The sequence below is a fragment of the Dipodomys ordii genome, unplaced genomic scaffold, assembly GCF_000151885.1.
Source record: "Dipodomys ordii isolate 6190 unplaced genomic scaffold, Dord_2.0 Scaffold34, whole genome shotgun sequence".
NCBI classification, from domain to species: Eukaryota; Metazoa; Chordata; class Mammalia; order Rodentia; family Heteromyidae; genus Dipodomys; species Dipodomys ordii.
The window spans coordinates 668315-689745 of NW_012267250.1; the positions used below are offsets into that span (position 1 = coordinate 668315).

Sequence of the window (21431 nt, forward strand, 5' to 3'; positions counted from 1 at the left end):
GCTTTTTTTCTTTTTGCTTATGTGGTGCTGAGGAATCGAACCCAGGGCCTCATGCATGCAAGGCAAGCACTCTACCACTGAGCCACCTTCCCAGCCCTATTCTGACTTTCTTGGTTTGCTTTTTGTTGTTGTTGTTTTGTTTTTGTTTTTGTCTGTCATGGGGCTTGAACTCTGGGCCTGGGCGCTGTCCTCAGGTCTTCAGCTCAAGACGAGTGCTCTACCACTTGAGCTACAGCGCCACTTCCGGCTTTCTGGTGGTTTATTGGAGATAAGAGTCTCACAGACTTTCTTGCCCAGGTTGGCTTTGAACCATCCTCAGATCTCAGCCTCCTGAGTAGCTAGGATTACAGGTGCGAGCCACCAGCATCTGATTACTTTGGTTTTTGATACAGCGTTTTGTGATATGGCCTAAACAAAGCCCAATATTTTAAATGCTCCTATTTGTATTTCTCAAGCTTTCTTCTGTTTTCTCAATGAGATAATATATTGAGCTGTGTCTGCATTAGTATAGAAAATGATTGTTGTTGCTAATTGCAGTTACTGTCACATGTGACAATTTACCAGTGACAGAATGACAGCCCAGCAGGCAGTTGAGGGCTCGAAGGAAACAAGCACTTCTTTTTCTTTGTTGTTACTCTTTTCTTTTCTTTCTCTCTTTCTTTCTTTCTTTCTCTTTCTTTCTTTCTTTCTTTTTTAATACAGGATCTCAGTATGTAGTCTAGACTGTTCGAGTAACTCTGGATCTTCCTGCCTCAGCCTCTGAACACTGTATTAAATGCATATACCATCACACCTGGCAGGAAACAAATAATTTTGAACAACCCAGATGAGTGCTGTTAAGTGGATGGAATTGGAGATCCTCACACATCTTACACTTGGAGATATTTCCCATGCTATACCTCAGAGTGAACACTGGGCATCAAACCCAAGTCCTTGTACTTGCCAGGAAAACTCTCTGCTCCAGCCCTGAAAGTCACATTTTTAACAGACTTGCTTTTCTGGTTTCTCTGCTTTCACACAGTGTAGGTAGTAGGTAGACATATTTCATCAACACTGACAGTAGCAAGACATTAATAACATTAGTCCCAAACCAAGACAGAATGCTCTAATAGAGACAAAAGAACACTTTAGCCACTTGAGAAGTGTGTGTTCACATGATTCCTTTTTTTGTCAGATAATATTTTTATATAAATATGTCATGTTACTTTGTCATGTTCATTAGTTGGTGATATTTAGTATGTTTTCTGCTATGAGCATTCATGGACCGGTATTTGTGTAGATTCACCTTTCCATGCTTCTTGGGTATGTATCTAGTAGTGGAACTGTTAGACTATATACTAACTCTGTGATTAACTGCTTGGGAAACTGCCAAGCTGTTCTCCAAAGGAACTGCAGTATTTAATATTCCCACCAGGTCTGTTTCTTCTTGTCACTAACACAGTTTTCTTTCTTTTTAATTATGTTTTATTATTATTTTTTACTAAGCAGTTGTACAAAAAGGTTTCTAATTCCATAACTCAGGTTATGAGTATAATGCATCTTGATCAATGTCATTCTCCTCCATTTCTCCCCATTCCATCTCTACCCTCAAGTTATGTAGTTCAATTTTCACATCATGTGCATGGAATGCAATGACTATGGTGCTCACTTTCCGTTTCTCTACTAACATGCTCCCACTCTCATTTGTCCTCCCCCCAAAAAGCATGGTTCAGTTTTCTTTCTCTTGTTATCATTATTGTTATTACAGCCATCCTAAGTGGGTCCAAAATTATATATTATTATGGTTTATATTGTCATTCCTCCTAGTAACGATTTTGAGCATCTTCTTACCTTCTTATAATGAGCCAGCGTCCTTAGATCTTCTAAATACTAACATCCTGTGAATTTGAACTTTTGGGGGACCCATGACCTAAACTGTAAAGTTTTTGAAAGACTAGAAAAGGGTCAGACTTCACTCTGTGATGACTACTATACTAAAAAAAAGGATGTTATTTGAAAAACTGTCATTAGTAAATATTAAAAAGAATTGCTCGCATTAGGTCTTGTTTTGTTCTTATGTAATGCGCATTTCATTCCTTTTTCCAAATAATCCTTGACTCATCAATACTTATGGGTTAGAGGTGACAAGAGGGCAGATACATTGCCATGTCTGAATTTTATTCACCTCAATGCCTCTTTATGTCTTAAAACTCCAATAAATATCTACTCACTTAGTGAATGGAGTCAGAATGTGGTTGAGCTGGGTGCCAGTGGCTCACATCTAATCCTAGCTCTTCAGGTGGCTAGGAACTGAAGATCATGATTCAGAGTTAGTCTGGACATGAAAGTCCATTAGCCCCAAAAAGCTGAAAGTGGAACTGTGGATCAAGTGGTAAAGCTCTAACCTTGATTGTAAAAATTAAGGAACAACATGCAGGTCCTGAGTTCAAGCCCCAGTACTGGCATAAACAACAACAAAATATAATTGATCCTGGGCTATTTGAGGCAGGTGCTTGTGACTTTATTTAGACTTGCACTGCTATTAGAACAGGTGCTACGTCCTTCTTCAGTCCCACAGCACCCCTTGGTAGCCTTACGGTTTGGACAAATTTTGGTAGTTAAGGCTGAAGTAAATGAACAAAGCCTATTCTATGGGCATGTTCTGCTTGGTGGTACCACCTAGCAGTGCTATTCTCTCTGAAGCCTCTCTAATTAACTACTACCTGGAATTAAATTGTTAGCATCCCTAGAGGAAGTCAGCATGCTCTAGTGGCTTGTCAAGACAGAAAGCTAAACCTCTAGGTGGTTTATACTGGGATTTGCTTAAGCAGGTAATGAGATTACCATCTTGAGCCCAGCTCAGGGCATTGAAAGACTGGAGTAGCTACTGTTCCTGGTAGATACTGTATCAAAATGATCCCGTTGGCAATAATCACACAGGAACATGGTGGTTAGTTGTGTTCTTTAGAACTCCTGGGAATGATTATAACTGGAATCTTCCTTTTTATCCAAGAACAAATCTTCCTTCTCTTCCTTCCTCCCTCTCTCCCTTCCTTTCTTCCTTCCTCCCTCCCTCCCTCTCTTCCTTCCTTCTTTCCTTCCTTTGGTAGCTCAGGCTGGCTAGGTAGCCCAGGATGGCCTTCAACTCTTAATCTTTTCGGCCTAATTTGCTGGCGATTACAGATGTATATCACCATGCTCTGTCAGAGACTGTATTTCTAATGAAGAAGGTGGTGTAACTAAAGCTGAGGACCATGTGAAAGATAGATATTTATCTTCTATTGGCTCTAGGCTGGGCAAGACTGGAAGCCTCTTCCTGAGAAATAACTCTGAAGCTGTCTTCCACACACCCTCTCCACACAGCTAAAGAACTTACTGTGAAGTAGGAATCAAATCCCCTTCTTAAGACCTAAAACAGAAATGCAAGACTTGAGTACAGTACAAGCCAATTGGGGAAGAGATGAGGTCGACATGGGTCACCAGAGTGCATTTGTCTTTGTACTCTGATCTCTCTCATTAAGAGTGGCATGGAGAAGCTCCAAAACCTTGAGAAAGAGGCTGGGCTCTCTGAGCTGCTCAAGGACTTGAAGAGCATGAAGTAATAAAGTTTCTTTTACTTCAGGGTTTAATATTTTTGGATGCCCTCATCTCCAGTTTCATCTTGCTTGCTCCTGGGCCACATCCAAGTTAACAATGTACTCCAGGGTGCTATCGGAAGGAACCTTGGTACATGGTTTCCTGAAGAGCCCTTTTCAAATTTTGACCTGAAGACTTGCCTTTAATGTGACTACTTCTGTTTGTTGTTTTGATTTCATGAAATAATTGATGAAGTCCAGCCATGTGGAATGCAGATCAAAGAATGCCTGCATGCCCTAAACATTTGAATATATGGCTGCCAAAGCCAGCTACTTTATAGAACAATGCATACTTACTTTGATAATCACCATGACTGGACAAGAGGAAGTCACTGATAGAAATTAATTATGAATAGAACTTCTAAACCACAGCTGTGGGGATTAATCAAGCATGAGATGATAGTTAGAACTTTTAAAAGCTATATGCAAAATTTAGAAAAAAATTAGAAAAATTAGAAAAAAAACACCTGCAGTACCAATGTAAATTAAATTATTCATAAAAAATTGAATTACCAAGCCACCTAAGTATCTTCTGGGGTCACTGCCGTGCATTGACCTCAGCTGTCAGCCTTAGAATTCTGCCCTCACAGCTTCCGCAAGGTCAGATCATTCAAACTCTCATGTGTCACTTTGAAGACATACTCCAGCTATTTATAGCATTTATGTAGATTCAACTAGAACTTAACCGATAAGAATTACAGGGGACGTGCCTTGAAAATATGGAGTCAGAATCTCTTGGTGAAAGCTTGACAATCTATACTTTTGCTTTTATTTATGTATTTATAGTTATTGTGTGTGTGTATGTGTGTGCATGTGTGTGTGTGTGTGTGTGTGTGTGTGTCTGTCACTGGGGATAGAACACAGGGCCTCCTGCGAGTGCTCTACCACTGAGTTATACTCCCAGCCTGACAATCTGTATTTATAACATATGCCTTAGTTGGGTTTTACCATTAGACAAATTTGAGAAACCATGTAGTTAAATATGACCAGTCATTAAAAAAAACTATAATTAAAACCTTGTCTTTAATATTTAGTTGTGCTTAAAACGAAAGTTGACATTGATTTAAGGGAATGTGATTATAAACAAGACAGATAGATCAGTGCCTTCCTGGAAGTCCTTCCTGTGCAAAAAATCAAATGCAAATTATATTTTATGGTTATGTGGGTGTCATGCATTTCCTTCAACCTGTAACCTCCTATGTTTTCCTCTGATTTTAAAAGAACTAAAATATACTGTGTGGGTAAAAGTATTGCAGGTCCTCAGTACTGTGCCTACTGAGGCCTAATGTAAGTTGGCCCTGAGTGGCAGAGTTAAAATCCAGACTCCACTTCTGTGTGTTGCTGCTCTGATAATACTTCCATTTGCCTCAGTCCTGAAAGGAATCCTCCCTGTTCCCCTTTCCTCTCACTTATGGAGATATGATCACCTTTTGTTCCTACCATCATCTGGGCAAGAGAAAGAAAGATATCAGAATCTGGGTGCGTGCCAGCAGAAGAACCCTTTCTTTACAACACACCACATTTAATGAATGGATCTTGACCTGACAGTGTTAAGTTGATAGTTGTGTATAGCTTGGGTATGGTTTGTACTTATCCAAGCTCATGTTGAAATTTGATTCTCTATTTGTTGGTGTTGGAAAGTGGGTCTTCAGAAGAAATTCGATTATAGGGTGTTGACTTTCTGAGAGGATGAAGTCTAGATTTATCTGTTTCAGGAGAAAGAGTTGGGTAGTTTTCAGACATTGGATTAACTTATAAGAAAGCAGGTTGTTATTAAGCTGGCTTGGTGTACATGTACTTTCCTTACATGCCTGCTTCCCCTTTCCAAGTTTTCCTAATGATAGGACACAGTTCAGGCCTTTGAGGCCCTTACTAGAAGGCAGGCAGATGCTGACTCCATGCTTTTGGGCTTTCCCATCCTGAACCAAGACCCGTAAAACCTTTTTTCTTTTTTTAAAAATTTTTTATTTATTTTTTTATTGTGAAAATACTGTACAGAGGGGTTACAATTACATGGGCAAGATAATGAGTATATTTCTTATCAAGCATTGTAGCTTCCTCCTTTGTTTCCCCTTCCTATCCCTTCCCATCCTCCCCCTGCCCCCCCACCCAATCCTCCCCCCCCCCCCACCAAAGTTGTAAAGTTTGTTTTGGACATGACAACTTGTACTTCTCATTGTTGCAACAGGTCCACCTGTATCCTTATTTAAACAACTTGTTTTTCCCCTTCCCCTCCACAAATTATACCGACATCAAATACAGTGAAAGCAGGGGTTATACTGTGGGGAAAACCTTTTTTTCTTTTAAATTACTAGCCACTGGTGTTAGGTTTTTACAACGGAAAATGGTCCAAGATAATAGGTAAATCTTTTATTTTTCCCACCCTTAATTCCTATCTGCAGCAACCTTTGTATGACAAGTGTCTGGACTGGTTGAACAACTTTGCTGAGTGTCATGCTTCCCAGGGCCTCGAGTTTATACGCAAGAGAGCTCTACCACTGGGCTACCATCCCAACCAATTTCACCACTAGTGTCCAGAGAATCTTGATATCAGAGTTGACTTTGATGTAGGTGTTAGAGCAGAAGAAAAGGAACTATTGAGTTAGGGGAAGGCATGCTGTTTACAAACAACAAATCACACATTTGCTATCTGCTCACAGAAACAAAATTAAAACAGTGTCTTTTTCTTTTACATTGTTATAAAGCATTTTTTTTTTTTGTCGGTTGTGGGGCTTGAACTCTGAGCCTGGGCGCTCTCCCTCAGCTCTTCAGCTCAAGGCTAGTGCTCTACCACCTGAGTCACATTGCCACTTCTAGTTTTCTGAGTAGTTTATTGGAGATAAGAGTCTCACGAAGGGCTGGGAAGATGGCTCAGTGGTAGAGGGCTTGCCTTGCCTGCCTGAGGCCCTGGGTTCGATTCCTCAGCACCACATAAGCAAAATGAAAAAATAGCCGGAAGTGGCGCTGTGGCTCAAATGGTAGAGCACTAGCCTTGAGCTGAAGAGCTGAGGGACAGCGCCCAGGCCCAGAGTTCAGGCCCCACGACTGGACCAAAAAAAAAGAGTCTCACAAACTTTTCCTGCCCTGGCTGGCTTTGAACCATGATCATCAGATCTCAGCATCCTGAGTAGCTAGGGTTACAGGCGTGAGCCACCAGCACCTGGCTCTATAAAGCATATTTTAAGTAAGAGTTTTTAAATAACTCAGATTATGAAGTTCAAATGCGTTCACTGTTAAAATCTGAAAAGTATTAGAAGAAGAAAAAAGATCAATTTAACCCATGTTCCACAGAGAATAGCTATCAACATGTGGCCTCAAGTGTCTAGCCTTACTTTCTATTTCTAAATAGCAACAGTTTTAAACAAACTGTTGCCATATAAACTGTCCCTTTCAATCACTGTTCTTTTCTCTTAATGATGTATAATGGACATTCTTCTCACATCCTTAAATGGTGCTCAGCAAAATTATTTTAATGGTGATGTGCTGGTTTATTGTGTTAATGGGATTATTTGCCCTCTGTAAAGATGTATCATGGTCGTCTTCATCATCATCAGCAGCAGCAGCAAGTTCCAGGAACTTGAACTTAGGGTCTGGGCACTGTCCCTGAGCTTCTTTTGCTCAAGGCTAGTACTTACCACTTGAGCCACAGCATGACTTATGGCTTTTTCCATTTATGTGGTACTGAGGAATTGAACCCAGGGCTTCATGCATGCTAGGCAAGCACTCTGCCACTAAGCCACATTCCTAGCCCTGTTATTTATTTTGTTGTTGGTAGTGCTGGAATTTGAACCAGGGCCTTGTACCTGCTATAAGCTAACACTTTTGTTCATATTCATAATTGTCTCTGGATAAAGTTAAGACCAAACTATTGACAAGGTTAGGAATCTGGAAGTTTTTAATATTATTTCCATGGAGCTCCATGGAAACACTCTATATTCTGACTGGTAGTGTGTGAGTACTTGTACTTGACAATACTGGGAATTAAAATTCAACCTAAAGATATCTCATATCCATTTATTTGAAAGGGGACCTTGATATATGGTTTCTTTGCCCCTAAGAGGATTTTTTCCCAAGCATATAGCATATTAAACCGTTTCTTTGCATAAAGTATTTAAGATTTAACAGATTGTTTCCTGTTCACTTATTATGTATTTCTTTAAAACATTATCAAAGTTTATATTCACCATTTTAATGTCTTTAGATAGCTCTTAGGTTTTCAATTCTGATGTGTTATACTGTTAACATTATGGTTTTGGAAGGGTGTGTGTGTGTGTGTGTGTGTGTGTGTGTGTGTGTGTGTGTGTGTTCAGGGCAGGGAATGTGAGAATCAGGAAGAATATTACTGATAGGTTAGTCTATCCCCATTTACAGATTAGTAAATGGTTCAAATAAGAAATGCTCCCACAGAAATTTTCTGTTTGATACTCCCAGTTACAAGTGTCAAGCAACACAATTCAGATTGGTCTGGCAAAATAGGAAATTTATTGACTCATCAAGCTGAAGATGAGTTTGTTATCCACTGTGCCTCACTTTAAACAATTCTTTGAACTTTCTTTTTTTCTTTTTTTTTTTAGTGTTCAACAACTATTTATTGAATAAAAGGATCAAATTAATGAGTCATAGACGAGAACAAGTCAGTTTTATGAGCTTATTCTGTGAGGAAATCTAAAGACAACAATTTTCCTTATTGACATGACAAAATTGAATCTAGAGACCCTGACTTTAGGGTTCATAACATTTAGTTATTGGGGTTTTCAATACTGTTAGGGAACAGGGTACATAGCCAGTTTGTACCATAACCTCCATTATAATCCAAAGCTATTTGCCTTCTTTGCTGAAATGTCTAGTGAAACTCCAAAGTACCAATTAAGCAGCCTTGACATTTCCATGCAGAGCCCTGGATCGAAGGGGACCCAGACATTCAGCTCATGTAAATGTCTGTCTCTTAATAATGATCACCCTGATTCCCACATCAGAGTTAGGGTTGTTTGGTTATTGGCCCTCTTTTGTCCCCGGGCCAGATGCCAGTCTTCAGGCTCCAGTCTTAGTAAAGGCAAGTGGAGCACCTTTAAGGAGCTCTGACTCATCACCCCTAGACTCTTGAAATCTGTATGACAAACTGAGAAGCTAAAGGAGCCTTGCAGGTAAGACAAACAGTGTAGATCACAGAAGGGAGTAATTGATTGTTTGGGGGTATGAACTTTCTTTTTTTCTTTCTTAGTTTTTAAAAAAAATTTTGAGACAGTCTTACTATGTAACTGCATTGGTCTCAGATTCTTGCTATGTAGCCAAGGTTGGCCTCAATGTCTAGCTCTTCCTGCCTCCAGTGCCTCTGTACTAGAATTACATGTACTACCATGCCCACTTTTTTGATCTTTCTAAATCTCAGTTTTCCCATCTGTAGTCAGAATGTTGCACTTTACATTTCCATGTAAATACTAACAGTTACGTCTGCTCTCAACCAAATTGACACATAATAAAGGGAAAGCTAGTCTTCTGAGATAAGAAATACTTTAAAAATTATAATTTTATTGCACATTTGGATCTGACTTGAAGGGTATCTTTTTTTTACCTTGTAGAAGTCTCTAGGCAAGTTAAACAAAATTAATATTAACTTAATATAAAACTATATTTAAAATGCTTCATAAATGGTTTTATTGTTGATTACTCAATCCTTAAAATATCCTTTACCCCTGATAGTTTGATCAACCATTCTTCTTCTTTTTCTTTCTTTTGTCTGTCCTGAGGCTTGAACTCAGGGCCTGGGCACTGTCCCTGAGCTCTTTCACTCAAGGCTAGGGCTCTACCACTTTGAGTCACAGTTCCATTTCCAATTTTCCGGTGGTTAATTGGAGATGAGTCTCAGGGACTTTCCTGCCTGGCCTGGCTTTGAACCATGATCCTCAGATCTCAGCCTCCTGAACAGCTAAAATTACAGGTATGAGCCACTAGTGTCTGGCTCAACCAGTCTTCTTCATGTACTAGAAAGGGAAATTTCAATTTGCTGCTCTCAATTCACAGTGATTGAAACCAGCCCTAACTGGTGTTCTGACCATGGCAGTCACAGTTTATTGAGTCAAACCTATGTTCCACAAAGTAATTGATTACACAGGTGCCTAATTTACATTCAAGAAAAAATAGAGTCGTGCATTTCTTAATGATACAGGTATTTGCATCACAGGGCACTTTCATTACTGTACACATATGCTAGGGAATACTCAAAAAACTAACCTGTTGATGTTGGCACTAAGTGATATATAGTCTTAGGCAACCACTGTCCAATATGTGGCCCATTATACACTGGAATGTGTGTCACAAATAACTAGAGCATTTTGGGAAGTTTGTCTCACCAGAAACACTTCTTGAAGCTCTGTGGTGGGAAGCACCAATTATGTTGTTTTACTTACTCACTTGAGGACAATGTAAAGAGGGAGTGATTTATTTTTGCTCACAGTTTCAGAGATTTCAGCCTTTGGCCCTGTTGATCCTGAGCCAATGGTGACAGAACATCATGGCAGAAAGAACAGGAGAGTCTTCACCTCATGGAGGACAGGAAGTAGGAAAAAGAAATATAGGAAAGCTCAAGAGCTAGATAAACACCATCCCCCACTCCTTCCCAGGACAAGCCCACAGCAGCAGTGAAGCCATTTGATATTAGACAGAGAGATCTAGAACCATGAGCTAACGCAAACCTTTTAATTAACTCAGGTGTTTCGTTATGGTCATGCAATGCCAACTAATATAGCAAGTTAATCCTGCAAGAACCCTTAAAACAACAAAAGTTTGTGTGTCAGAATACAAGTTCACTGCAGGTGACTGGGATCTCCATTTTGGCTTATCTTCATTCTCAGACCCTTATCTTACATTGTGCTGATATGGTAACAGACTCTTCTGGAGGGTTTGATACCAGGTGAAGTGCTCTTTTCTCAACTCACCGGGCAAGTTAGGAACATTGCCCAGATAAATTATTAAAAACCCAGGTCTGACCCCATAGGACTGGAAGAAAGAGACGGTAAATGTCTGGCCAGCCGAGCTAATGACTGACAGTTTGTTCCTCTGATTAGCAGATATTTGGCACACACTCTGTCTTGTAGGCACAATACATTCCTGTTTTCCCCAGAGGAGGTCATCCCAGGGTGCCACCCATCATGGCATCTGAGTGATGCCTAATTTAGGCTCTAAACGAGAGGATAACACAAAGTCATTTCTCGTTCAACTCTGGATATGGTTCTTCTTGATATAGTGTCCTCTGCATAGAAAAGATAATCTATTTGATTTACACACACACACACACACACACACACACACACACACACACACACACACAGAGCACATTAATATAGTAAAACAACTATATACTGTCATTTGAAAAGGGGTGGAATAGAAGATTCTTAGCAGCCACTGGACCTCAATTCAGAACACTCCCACCTCCCAATATGTTTCTTCGGGGCCTTGATTTTTCCTGGCAGGGGAGGGAACTCCACAGTTTATTCCCTTCATCCTTTGTGTCTATCCTTTGGAGGATGCCCTTTTTCCAGCAGACTCCTTGATCATATCTGTTAGGTTAAAATTTTTAAGTGGACATTGTTTTGGCTGAGCACCTGAATGAGGCCCTTCAGACCAAGCTAGCAATCTAAGTGAAGTCAGAAATTCCATGTCACCAATCTAAAATTACAGTTTATCTGACTTCCTGAGAAATCCAGATTAGCAAAATGACTGGCAAACTTCCTAAAAGCAGAATAATTATTTCTTCATTGTTCTGTCTCCAGTCACTACTTCATAAAGAACTAACTTTTAGATGACCAAGTCCATTGTTTGGTCTTTTGTTTCTGCTTACTTCGGCCTGCTCTGTCTATAAATCCAATATCCTTTGCTTGGATCATTGGAACACTTAATCTGTTTCATGGAATGGAGTGCTGTGCAATTCTAGAAAATAAAACCAAACTATGAGTGAAGAGTTGCTTTACATGTCCCAGGACAGGTTTGATCCCCAGCATCCCCTGTACCTACTCACACCAAATTGTAGAAAATGAAGTCTAAACTAAATTGCTGTAACTCTGGCCTCTGACAGATCTAAGGAACATGGGCTCCTTTGAGTCTGAGCAGCCTTCTCAGTTACTGCTGCTGCTTTTGCTGCTGCTGCTGCTGTGTGTGTGTGTGTGTGTGTGTGTGTGTGTGTGTGTGTGTGTGTGTGTGTGTGTGTGTGTGTATGTTACTGAGCCTTGAACTCAGGGCTTTGTGTTCTATCTTGACTGAACTGAGAAGCCCTAAAGTTAACTTTATCTATACTTAGAAACATTTTAAGTGTTTTAGAGTGTTAACAGTAGGCAGGTAGCCATTCTTTTCACTTGAGAATGAGGGTATAAAAGCTAAATGCAAAGTGCTAATTGACTGTTTTACTCAAAAGCTTTCTCTTCGTTGTTCTGTTCTGTTCTGTCTCTTGAAGGAGAAGCAACACTTTTTTCTAACCTGCAATCTGACTTTATGAATTTCATTCTCCCTGTTGTTTTTGGTTGTAAACTATTCAATTGTTTTCTAAGCTCTTCACCTTTCAAAATGCAGCCTATAATAGCCAACACATATTACTGCCTTTTGACTTTCAGTCTTTTCACTAGATCAGCAAACTTTTTAGTGTTTGCCTTCTGTGTTACTATAGGTGATAGTTTTCCAAATACTATTCCAGGAGGCTGGGAAGGTGGCTCAGTGGTAGAGCAGTTGCCTTGCATGCCTGAGGCCCTGGGTTCGATTCCTCAGCACCACATAAGCAAAAAGAAAAAAAGCTGGAAGTGGCGCTGTGGCTCAAGTGGTAGAGCGCTAGCCTTGAGCTGAAGAGCTGAGGGACAGAGTTCAGGCCCCACAACCGGACCCCCCCAAAAAAATGTGAATCCAAATACTATTCCAGTCTCCAACATCTGTTTCCTCTCTCCTTGCTGCTTTATCTCAGAACAGGACCACAGGTTTTATAGTTAAAGCTGCTGACCACCCCAGGAATCAGTCACAATGACCCAGGTTCTGTTGCAGTGACAGTGAGAGAAAATGCAGTTTCCTCTCCCCTGAGCTCCCACCATGATGTTCTTTCTCATTCTCCTTAGTTTTGAACCTGTACTCCTGCTGAGAATTTTGATGAATACTCAAGAAATACTTTTTAAAGGACATCTATTTAGAAAGATGGAACAGGTGTGAATTATCTAGAATTAACATCACTTCTAGCAAAGATGGCAAAGGCTCTTATCAATGCTACAGCTGACTTTATCATAACATCTGGGTATCCTAGATCGATCAATGGCAGGAACCAGTCCCACCTGATGACTTTACTGGGATGTCTTCCTGCTCTTTTTCATTCCACCATGGTGGTGGTAGGAAGCTTAAGTTTGGGTAGACCTTGATCTCAGTAAGATGATAAAAACTACACTTGTAAAATATGACAGTGCCTAAAAATATTACACTGTGAGTAGAAGAGAGAGAGAGACAGAGAGAGAAAGAGAGAGAGAGATCCAAGCCTTTTGAGTAATTAGGATATGGTTATAGGCATGAGCCACTGGATCCCTTCTTTGTACATGTATTTTTTAGGTTGGCAGGATACTCTAGACCTAAGAAGCACAGAAGAGTTCATTTCGCTTAGCATTATCTTGTATGGTTATGTGTACATAGCTATTGAGATATCCTCATCTTCTAGGATTAGCTTAGACATATACTAATTATTACAAATAAAGGAAACTATGGAACCTGTTTCCTTGGTTCTGGCAAGATGTTGCTAAGTAAAATGAATTCCAGGATGGGGACACAAGAGGGTTTTTGTTGTTGTTGTTGTTTTTAATGTACTTTGTGATTTCTGTTTCTTTTGTATTTTTTCCCCTATGATTTATCCCCTATTGTCACTGTATCTGATTTTGGTACCTGGGTATTGTATATATGCCCTTCTGAATTAGGGAAGGGAGGAGAAGGGGAACAACAACATGGTGAGATAAAGGAAAAAGTGGGAACCAGTGCAACAGTGATACTCACAAGACAATATGTTGGAAATGATCTGTACAACTGAGGGAAGGGGTTAGAAGGGAGGGAAAGTGGGAGAAAAATGAGGGAAGGGCTAACAAGTTCAGCAAGAAATGTGCTCACTACCTTACATATGTAACTGTAACCCCTCTGTACATCATCTTGACAATATTTTTTTTAAAAAAAGAAGCACAGAAGAATGACTTAGAAAACTGCAGAATCTTATTTCTTTTCTCACTTCTAAGCTTTTCACATTGAGTGAAGGGTAGGCAGAGTTAGGAGCACCTCTAAAACTATGTATTTTTCTTTGTGCTCTTTCTAAAACACAGAATCAGTTTTCAAATTGAATGTTCAATGTATTTTCTTTTTCAATACTCAAGAAGTGAATATTTGTTTGCATGTACAGAATTCAGTAGTGCTCTTTCTTTTTCTCTGTGTCTAGCATTCCCATGGTTTGGTATGGATATTGGTGGGACCCTGGTTAAGCTGGTCTACTTTGAACCAAAGGATATTACAGCTGAAGAGGAACAAGAAGAGGTGGAGAACCTCAAGAGCATTCGGAAGTATTTGACATCTAATACAGCTTATGGGAAAACTGGGATTCGGGATGTCCACCTAGAACTGAAAAACCTGACCATGTGTGGGCGCAAAGGGAACCTGCACTTCATCCGCTTCCCCACTTGTGCCATGCACAGGTTCATTCAGATGGGCAGCGAGAAGAACTTCTCCAGTCTCCACACCACACTGTGTGCCACGGGAGGTGGGGCTTTCAAGTTCGAAGAGGACTTCAGAATGGTAAGTGGGGCTGGTCCTTGTCAAAACAAATCAAGCCTCTCACATGGCCACAGCCATGACATTACATGTCTAAGAACTTGACAACTAACCTTGGACCTAGGCAAGTTTACTTTACCTAGTGCCTTGGTTTCTTCACCTAGAAGAAAACAAAAATAGCTGTAGACTAAAGAGTGGGTACAGGAAGACTACATGAGATAGTATGTGCCTGACTTTTAATAAGAGCTCAGTATATATTAATTTATTGTTTTCATCATTTCTGTTACAATTATTGCTGTGCAATATGGCAAGATGATATAATATTTATCTGTGTTTCATATTTTGGTTAACATTTTCCACAGACACTTGCCCTGTAATTATGGAGTCAGTCTTAAAGATATATAGACTGAGACTGAACAGAAGGCATTCTGTAAATCCTTCTAAGAATTATGACTTCTCTCTACCAGTTTGCTCCCCTAAGTGTTTTGGATTTATGAATATAGTTCAGAAGTTTTATTCACCAACCAAAATGAAGCTTTTAGGCAGGTGCTGGTAGCGTGTAATCCTGGCCACTCAGTAGGCTGAGTCTGAGGATCATGATTCAAAGCCAGCTTGGGCAGGAAAGTCCATGAGACTCTTATCTCCAATTAACCACCAGAAAACTGTAAGTGGATCTGTTCATCAAAGTGGGAGAATGCTAACCTTGATCAAAAAGAGCTCAAGGACAGTGCCCAGGCTCTGAGTTCAAGACCTACAAGCCACCGAAAAGGAAAAAAAACAAACTTTTGATAGTATATAGAAATGAGTTCTTTCATTAATAGTATTTTGGAAATATGGTTCTGCATAGTTGGGATAGTGCTTTTTCTTGATGTGGTACATAGAAACCCTTTGTATGATGTGGATGAGGAACATCCAAATGCTGTTATTTAGCAATCACTTAGCATCTGTGTGTCCCAATTTCCTCATCTTCTCCAGTTAAGATAACAATCTTTTTATTGCTTAGCTTTTTCCCATGGAACAAATTGAAAATATAGTTAAATAATCAGTGCAGCTTGTATCTTGGAAAATCATGGGAGAGTTGGACAATCAAAAGTGATTGAACAGTGAAAGAAAGGCTGGAAGATTTTAGGATTGATCTTTTTAGAGTTGAGAATCCAGTGAAGTAAGTTATAAGATACATATTCTCAAAACCTTTAGTACAAACTGCTGTGTTTAGTCATGGAACGAATCAATCCAGTCTGTTTATAAAGTCTGTCACTGTTGAATCAACAAACCAACACATTATCCATGGAACCTAATAATCTTTACATGCAAATTTTATTGTGCCATCTCCGTTAACATCATTTGCTATATAGACTATAGTAGGTAATCAGTCTAGGTCTGACAACAGAGTCCTAGAGTAGCATTCTGAGAATGATGATCCGCAGGCTTTGGCTCTTTTTTTTCCCATGTCATCTTTCCTTACCCTGCAGTAGTGATTGGTACCATCATGTATTTGAATAACCAGTAGGGTCCTTTACCAACACAGGTACTCAGTGACCAGTTTTGAAGCCAAAAAGGTATATAGATAGGAAAACTAAATTTGATTCCCTAATGAGAATAGCATTGGATCAGAATAGTCCTGTTGCTATATTTTATCATTTAGGAGACCCTGGGCAGGACAAGTCCTTCTTATGGGCCTCAGTTTCACCACCTGTAAAAGGTTTCAGTAATATAGATTAGAGGAAAGAGGACATCAGAACTGAAGGTGACCTCTGAAAACAAGGAAGTGTAGCACCTTCACCGTCTGTGGATGAGGAAACCAAAGCTTAAATTTTGATTAAGAGGCTCTAATCTAGTATTGCCTATTAGCTAAGAGCTGGGTTCTATTCTGACTCTGAATGAATGCTGGCCCATACCTGAATGGCTGTACTGTGAGCTCCTAGGTACTTCAAGGACATACCAACTGTCCATCTCTACTAACAAGGCTCTACTAACAAGGCTCAAGTAAGCCAAGATAACTGGTAGACTTATGCAACCTCTCTATCACTGCCTCTGTCTCTCCTCTTGGGTAAGGTATGTCCTGGTAAAAGGTTACTCAATCTGTGCTGGCCATGAATAAGTATGTTTCTCAAGGTTCTGAACTAAGAAAGGTCATATCAAGCTTTGGGCAGGCTCTTATCACCTCTTGAGTAGACTGGAACAGGGAACAGGTCTGGAATTTGCTAAATAGCTAACCAAGCTGATTGTCTATCTATAAGAGTCCATCAGAGGCCTTCTGTCTCCATAATCAATCTTGGCACTAAGTCTCTTCCCATAGCCTGTTTGACCATGCACTGAGTGATGTACCCATATCCACATTCTGTGGGGATGACTAGGTTTTACCATCCACCTTCCATAAGCTCTTTGACTTTACTTATGCAATGAGCAATTTCATTCACTCATTGAATGAATAATTTACCATGCTTTTCTATGTGGTAAGTACTGTTAGCAGCAAAACAAAGCTCTTACATCTACCTGCTCCCCTCACCTTCTGCCTATATTCTATTAGAGGAAGATAGTCAGTGATCAAACAAACAATAAATGGTAATAAGAGCTCTGAAGGAGGAAATGGCAGGGAGAGGAAGATAGAATGTTGGAGGCTTTATGATGACGTGATATTGGTGGAGACACCTGAAGAAGTATCAGAGTGACTATTTATATTTGGGCCAATGTTGTAGACAGATGGAAGAGAGTACCAGGACACACAGTTGTGCAAAATTCAATATTATATTATGTTAAACAATCTGACAAAAATAAAGCAGTACATATATGCAAATTCGTGTTGTATACAATCATTTTTTTAAGATAGGAGTTTTAAAAATACATATAGGAGTTTTTCAGGTAGGAGTTTTAAAAATACATCTGAGTAAAGTGCTGGTGGCTCATGCCTGTAATCCTAGCAAGTCAGGAGGATGAGACCTGAGGATCCCGATTTATAGCCAGCTTGGACACAAAAGTCTGTGACTCTTACTTCCAATTAACCAGCAAAATGCTGGAAGTGGAGGTATGGTACAAGTGGTAAAGCTCCAGCTTTGAGTTAGAAAGCCAAGTGAGAGTACAAGGCCCTGAGTTGAAGCCCCAGTACTGGCACAAAAACAAACAAAATCTGTGTAAGTAACCTATCTTCAGCAGACTCCAAATAGCAGTTTTTAGGTATGATAACTCTATCCTTGTTATATACAGTAAGTATACTTAAATTCTTAGATAATGGTAACTAGTCTTGATCTAATTTAGACTGTACAAGGAAAAGCTCTAAACTATGAGGCAGGCATTAAATATACCCCCTTTCTTCAATGTTTTCCATTGAACTCATGCTACATTGTGATATTGTTCTTACTTTTTCTTTTATTTCCTCTGGTCCTTTCTTTGTTGTTTTATATTAATATCATAGTCCAAACCAAATTTCTTTATTTTTAAAAAATATTTTTAAACAGGGTCTAGCTGGCCTTGAGCTCAATTCAAGGACTTGGCTTCCCTGGCTTTTTATTTTCTGCTCAAGGCTGATGCTCTACCATTTAAGCCAAACCTCTACTACACCTTTTTAGTTGAAAATAAGTATCTCACAGACTTTTCTGCCCCCACTGCTTTTAACTTCTCAATTCTCAGCCTTTTGAACAGTTAAAATAACATGTATGAGCCCACAAATGCCCAGATTATAACCTTTTCTGCCACTACCAAGTTGATTTCTGAACTAGGGCCCATAAAAACACTTTGGGCCAGGCTCTGGTGGCTCACGCCTGTCATCCTAGCTACTCAGGAGGCTGAGATCTGAGGATTGCGGTTCAAAGCCAGCCTGGGCAGGAAAGCCTGTGAGACTCTTATCTCCAATAAACTACTAGAAAACAGGAAGTGGTGCTGTGGCTCAAGCAGTAGAGCGCTTGCCTTGAGCTGAAGAGCTCACAGACAGCACCCAAGCCCAGACTTCAAGCCCCACGACTGACAAAAAACAAAAACAAAAAAGCAACACTTTGGGAAGTATCATATATTATACTGATTTGTATTTACTCATTTCGGTGAACAGCTTTGGTACTTTATTTCTCTCTTGCAAGTGAGTGATATGACTGGCTAGGGGTAGGGCTATAGTCTCTTCCCAGGGAGTAGATGTGGACCCTCTTGAGATGGTTCTATCTTTTGGGATGATTTTTGTTTACTTAGTTAGGTATTTTTGATAGACTAAGCTACAGCATAGAAGGAAACCCTTTTGGAAATTAGCCTGCCTATATTTAAGATCCATATTTTTTTCTAATTTTAATATGTAAGCAATCCCTGAATGTTCTCTAAAAATGAGTGTTCAAATTAGAAGTATTTCAAAATGTTTTTCAACTTCTCCTAAGAGCACCTAAGTTGTTTTACTTCTCATGTGTATAGTAATCATAAATCACTTGTATTATCCTTTCCAAAGCATCTTCATACAAGCATCTCATTTGATTTTTTGAATTAACCTAGGGTAGGAGCTATTGGGGAGAGTATGTGAAGTTTGATTTAGATGCCAGCATCTTTAGCATCATCTAGGTTATTACTGGAAACACAATTAAAAACACTAGGGTCATGAAGCACAGCTCTGTGTGTGTGTGTGTGTGTGTGTCTGTCTGTCTGTCTGTATTTTTTTTTAACAAAGATGATTCTGATACATAAAAAGTTTAAGAACCCTGATATGCACATTCTTGTTTGAGTGACTTTGGCCTGCAATGTATAAACCAAAACTATTTAACTAGTTGTCAACATATTAAAAGTTTACGTTATATCTGAATTTCAAAAAAGTAAGATCATCGGGCAACTCCAAGCCCTCATGACCACATGATGTGCTGGAGATGAACTGTAATATGTGTAGTTGTCCTGTTGGCACAGTCCTCGTTATTCTATTATTTGTGTCCTAGTTCTGGACCTTACTCTTTTATGTTTTCTTACTGTCATCTGTAGGCATGAGTTTTTGACCCAATTATAAAAAAAAAAAAAAAACTCAGACCAAAGAAAATGTTTCTTCTTAGCTGTAATCTTTACCTGGTGCAAGCTTTCTACAAATCCCAATTCATCGTTACTAAGAAACTACAAAGTTTGGGATTTAATTCCCAACTTGTTCTCATTTTCACAGGGCCTGCTTGAAAATCCAAATAGCAATTTGGCTGTACCTCTTTTTCCTACATATCTGAACAACAGTGACAAAAAAAGATAAATAAGATGACTAAGATAATAATGTTTGTTAGCCTTCTAGGGCTGCTTGGCCTTGGGGATCCAAAAATACCTGTCCCTCAATAAAATGTGTAGAAGAGGTGTTTGTTTGCTTGTTGCACTTGGAAATCATTTTGAGGGGAAAGGTGAAATAATGATGTCTTCTTTCAGAGCAAAGGTGCTTAGTTTATTTACTTTCATAGGTGTTTTCTTTTTTTCCTCAGTATAGTTTCAGGGTGTCCATCTGGACATACTATGTCTCTGTCCATGTTTATGTTGACTCTGTCAATATTGTTGGTGAAACTCTGATTAATTTTTAAGCAAGTTTTACTTGTGGTTCCTAAAAATGCTGATGAAATTGCCACTTTTCAGATTGGGTTGGTGTATAACTTTCCATGTTCACTTAATAGATGTTTTACTAAGTGTTGAGTAGAGAAAGGAATTTAGCATGGGCCCTACGGGCCCATGATGAACCAGAAAATAGCCAGATTGTCATCAGTGCTGTAAGTGCAATGGAAGACTGTGGAATCTGGGAGCACAGGAAGATATTTACCCTATGTCACAGTATAGTCTTTCAAACATCAGGAGAGTTCTGGACCTATCACATGCCTATCTTAAAACATGTGTAACTATATGCATCTCATTCAAAAGTTTTAGTTACTAAGAATTAACATTAGTTGCCCTGGCTTATGGCTATAAAAATCTTAGCTACTCAGGAGGTTAAAATCTGAGGATACATGTTCAAAGCAGACAAATCCATGAGATTCTTATTGCCAGTTAATCAGCAAAAAACTGGAAGTGGAGCTGTGGCTCAATTGATAGAGTACAAGGCTCTGAGTTCAAGCCCTAGAACTAGGAGAAAAAAGTCATTAAGAATCATTTATGGGTCATATTTACTTATTCATCAAGCCTCATTTCGAGTGTTTATTTCCATGTATCAAAAATATTTCCACCACCAACCTTACATTATTCTAAGTAGTTCTGTTTTTCATATAGAGATTTCAGTCAGCTTTATTAAATAGAAAATTCAGATTAGTGATGCAAAGTCAAATCTTTTTCACGTAATACTTGGTAATTTTTATAATGAAGATGATTTTCTTTAGTAAAATATCTAAGTCTAATAATTGTTTAGGTTGTTTCCAGTCTCTAGAAACAGTACCCTTTATAACAATGAAGATAAGACAACAGAAAGACAGGCTCTGGTGGTTCATGCCTGGTGGTTAATGAGGCAGATATCTGAGGACCATAGTTCAAAGTAGCCTAAACAAGAAAGTCTGAGAAACTCTTATCTGCAACTAACCATCAAAAAGAAGGAAGTAGAACTATGATGCAAATGGTAGTGCACCAGCCTTGAGCAAAAAAGGTAAAGGATAATAGTTAGGCCCTGACTTCAGGCCCCAGTACCAGCACAGAAACAAAACACAAGCAAAACACAAGCAAAAACAAACAAAAACAGAGAGTAGTTGGCTGGTAGTTCTTTGCTTGTTGTTCACTCAGTGAACATTATTTTCTATGCATCTTTACCACAGAAAAACATTAATGATACTCATTGATAAGACTTTTTTTTCATTAGTTCTGGGTTTTTTGGTTGTTTTTTAAGTGGCAAAGCAAAGGGTTAATAGAGAGCAAGGAAGACTGTTAAGCAAATTGGCAACCTTCAGCTAGATTATTCAGAACCAGGAGAGAGAGAAAAACAGAGAGACAGAGTTAGACACACACACACACACACACAGAGACGAGACAAACATGGAGACAGAGACAGAGACCATGGGGGAGAAAAGGGAGAAACATTTTCTTTTTTTTTCTCTCTTTCTTTTGTTAGTCACGGGACTTGAACTCAGGGCCTGGGAACTGTCCCTGAAT

The 21431-nt window shown here is 39.3% G+C and overlaps 1 protein-coding gene across 3 annotated transcripts in view; it reads left to right on the forward strand.

Annotated features, from left to right (window-relative positions):
• The window catches only part of Pank1 (pantothenate kinase 1), an 88108-nt gene that overhangs the window by 50555 nt on the left and 16122 nt on the right, over window positions 1-21431 (forward strand). For all 3 annotated transcript variants that reach the window (XM_013017163.1, XM_013017159.1, XM_013017162.1), the window contains exon 2: window positions 14050-14402. In XM_013017163.1, the coding sequence (XP_012872617.1) occupies window positions 14067-14402 (336 nt within the window). In that variant the 5' untranslated portion in view covers window positions 14050-14066. The remainder of the gene's footprint in view (window positions 1-14049; window positions 14403-21431) is intronic.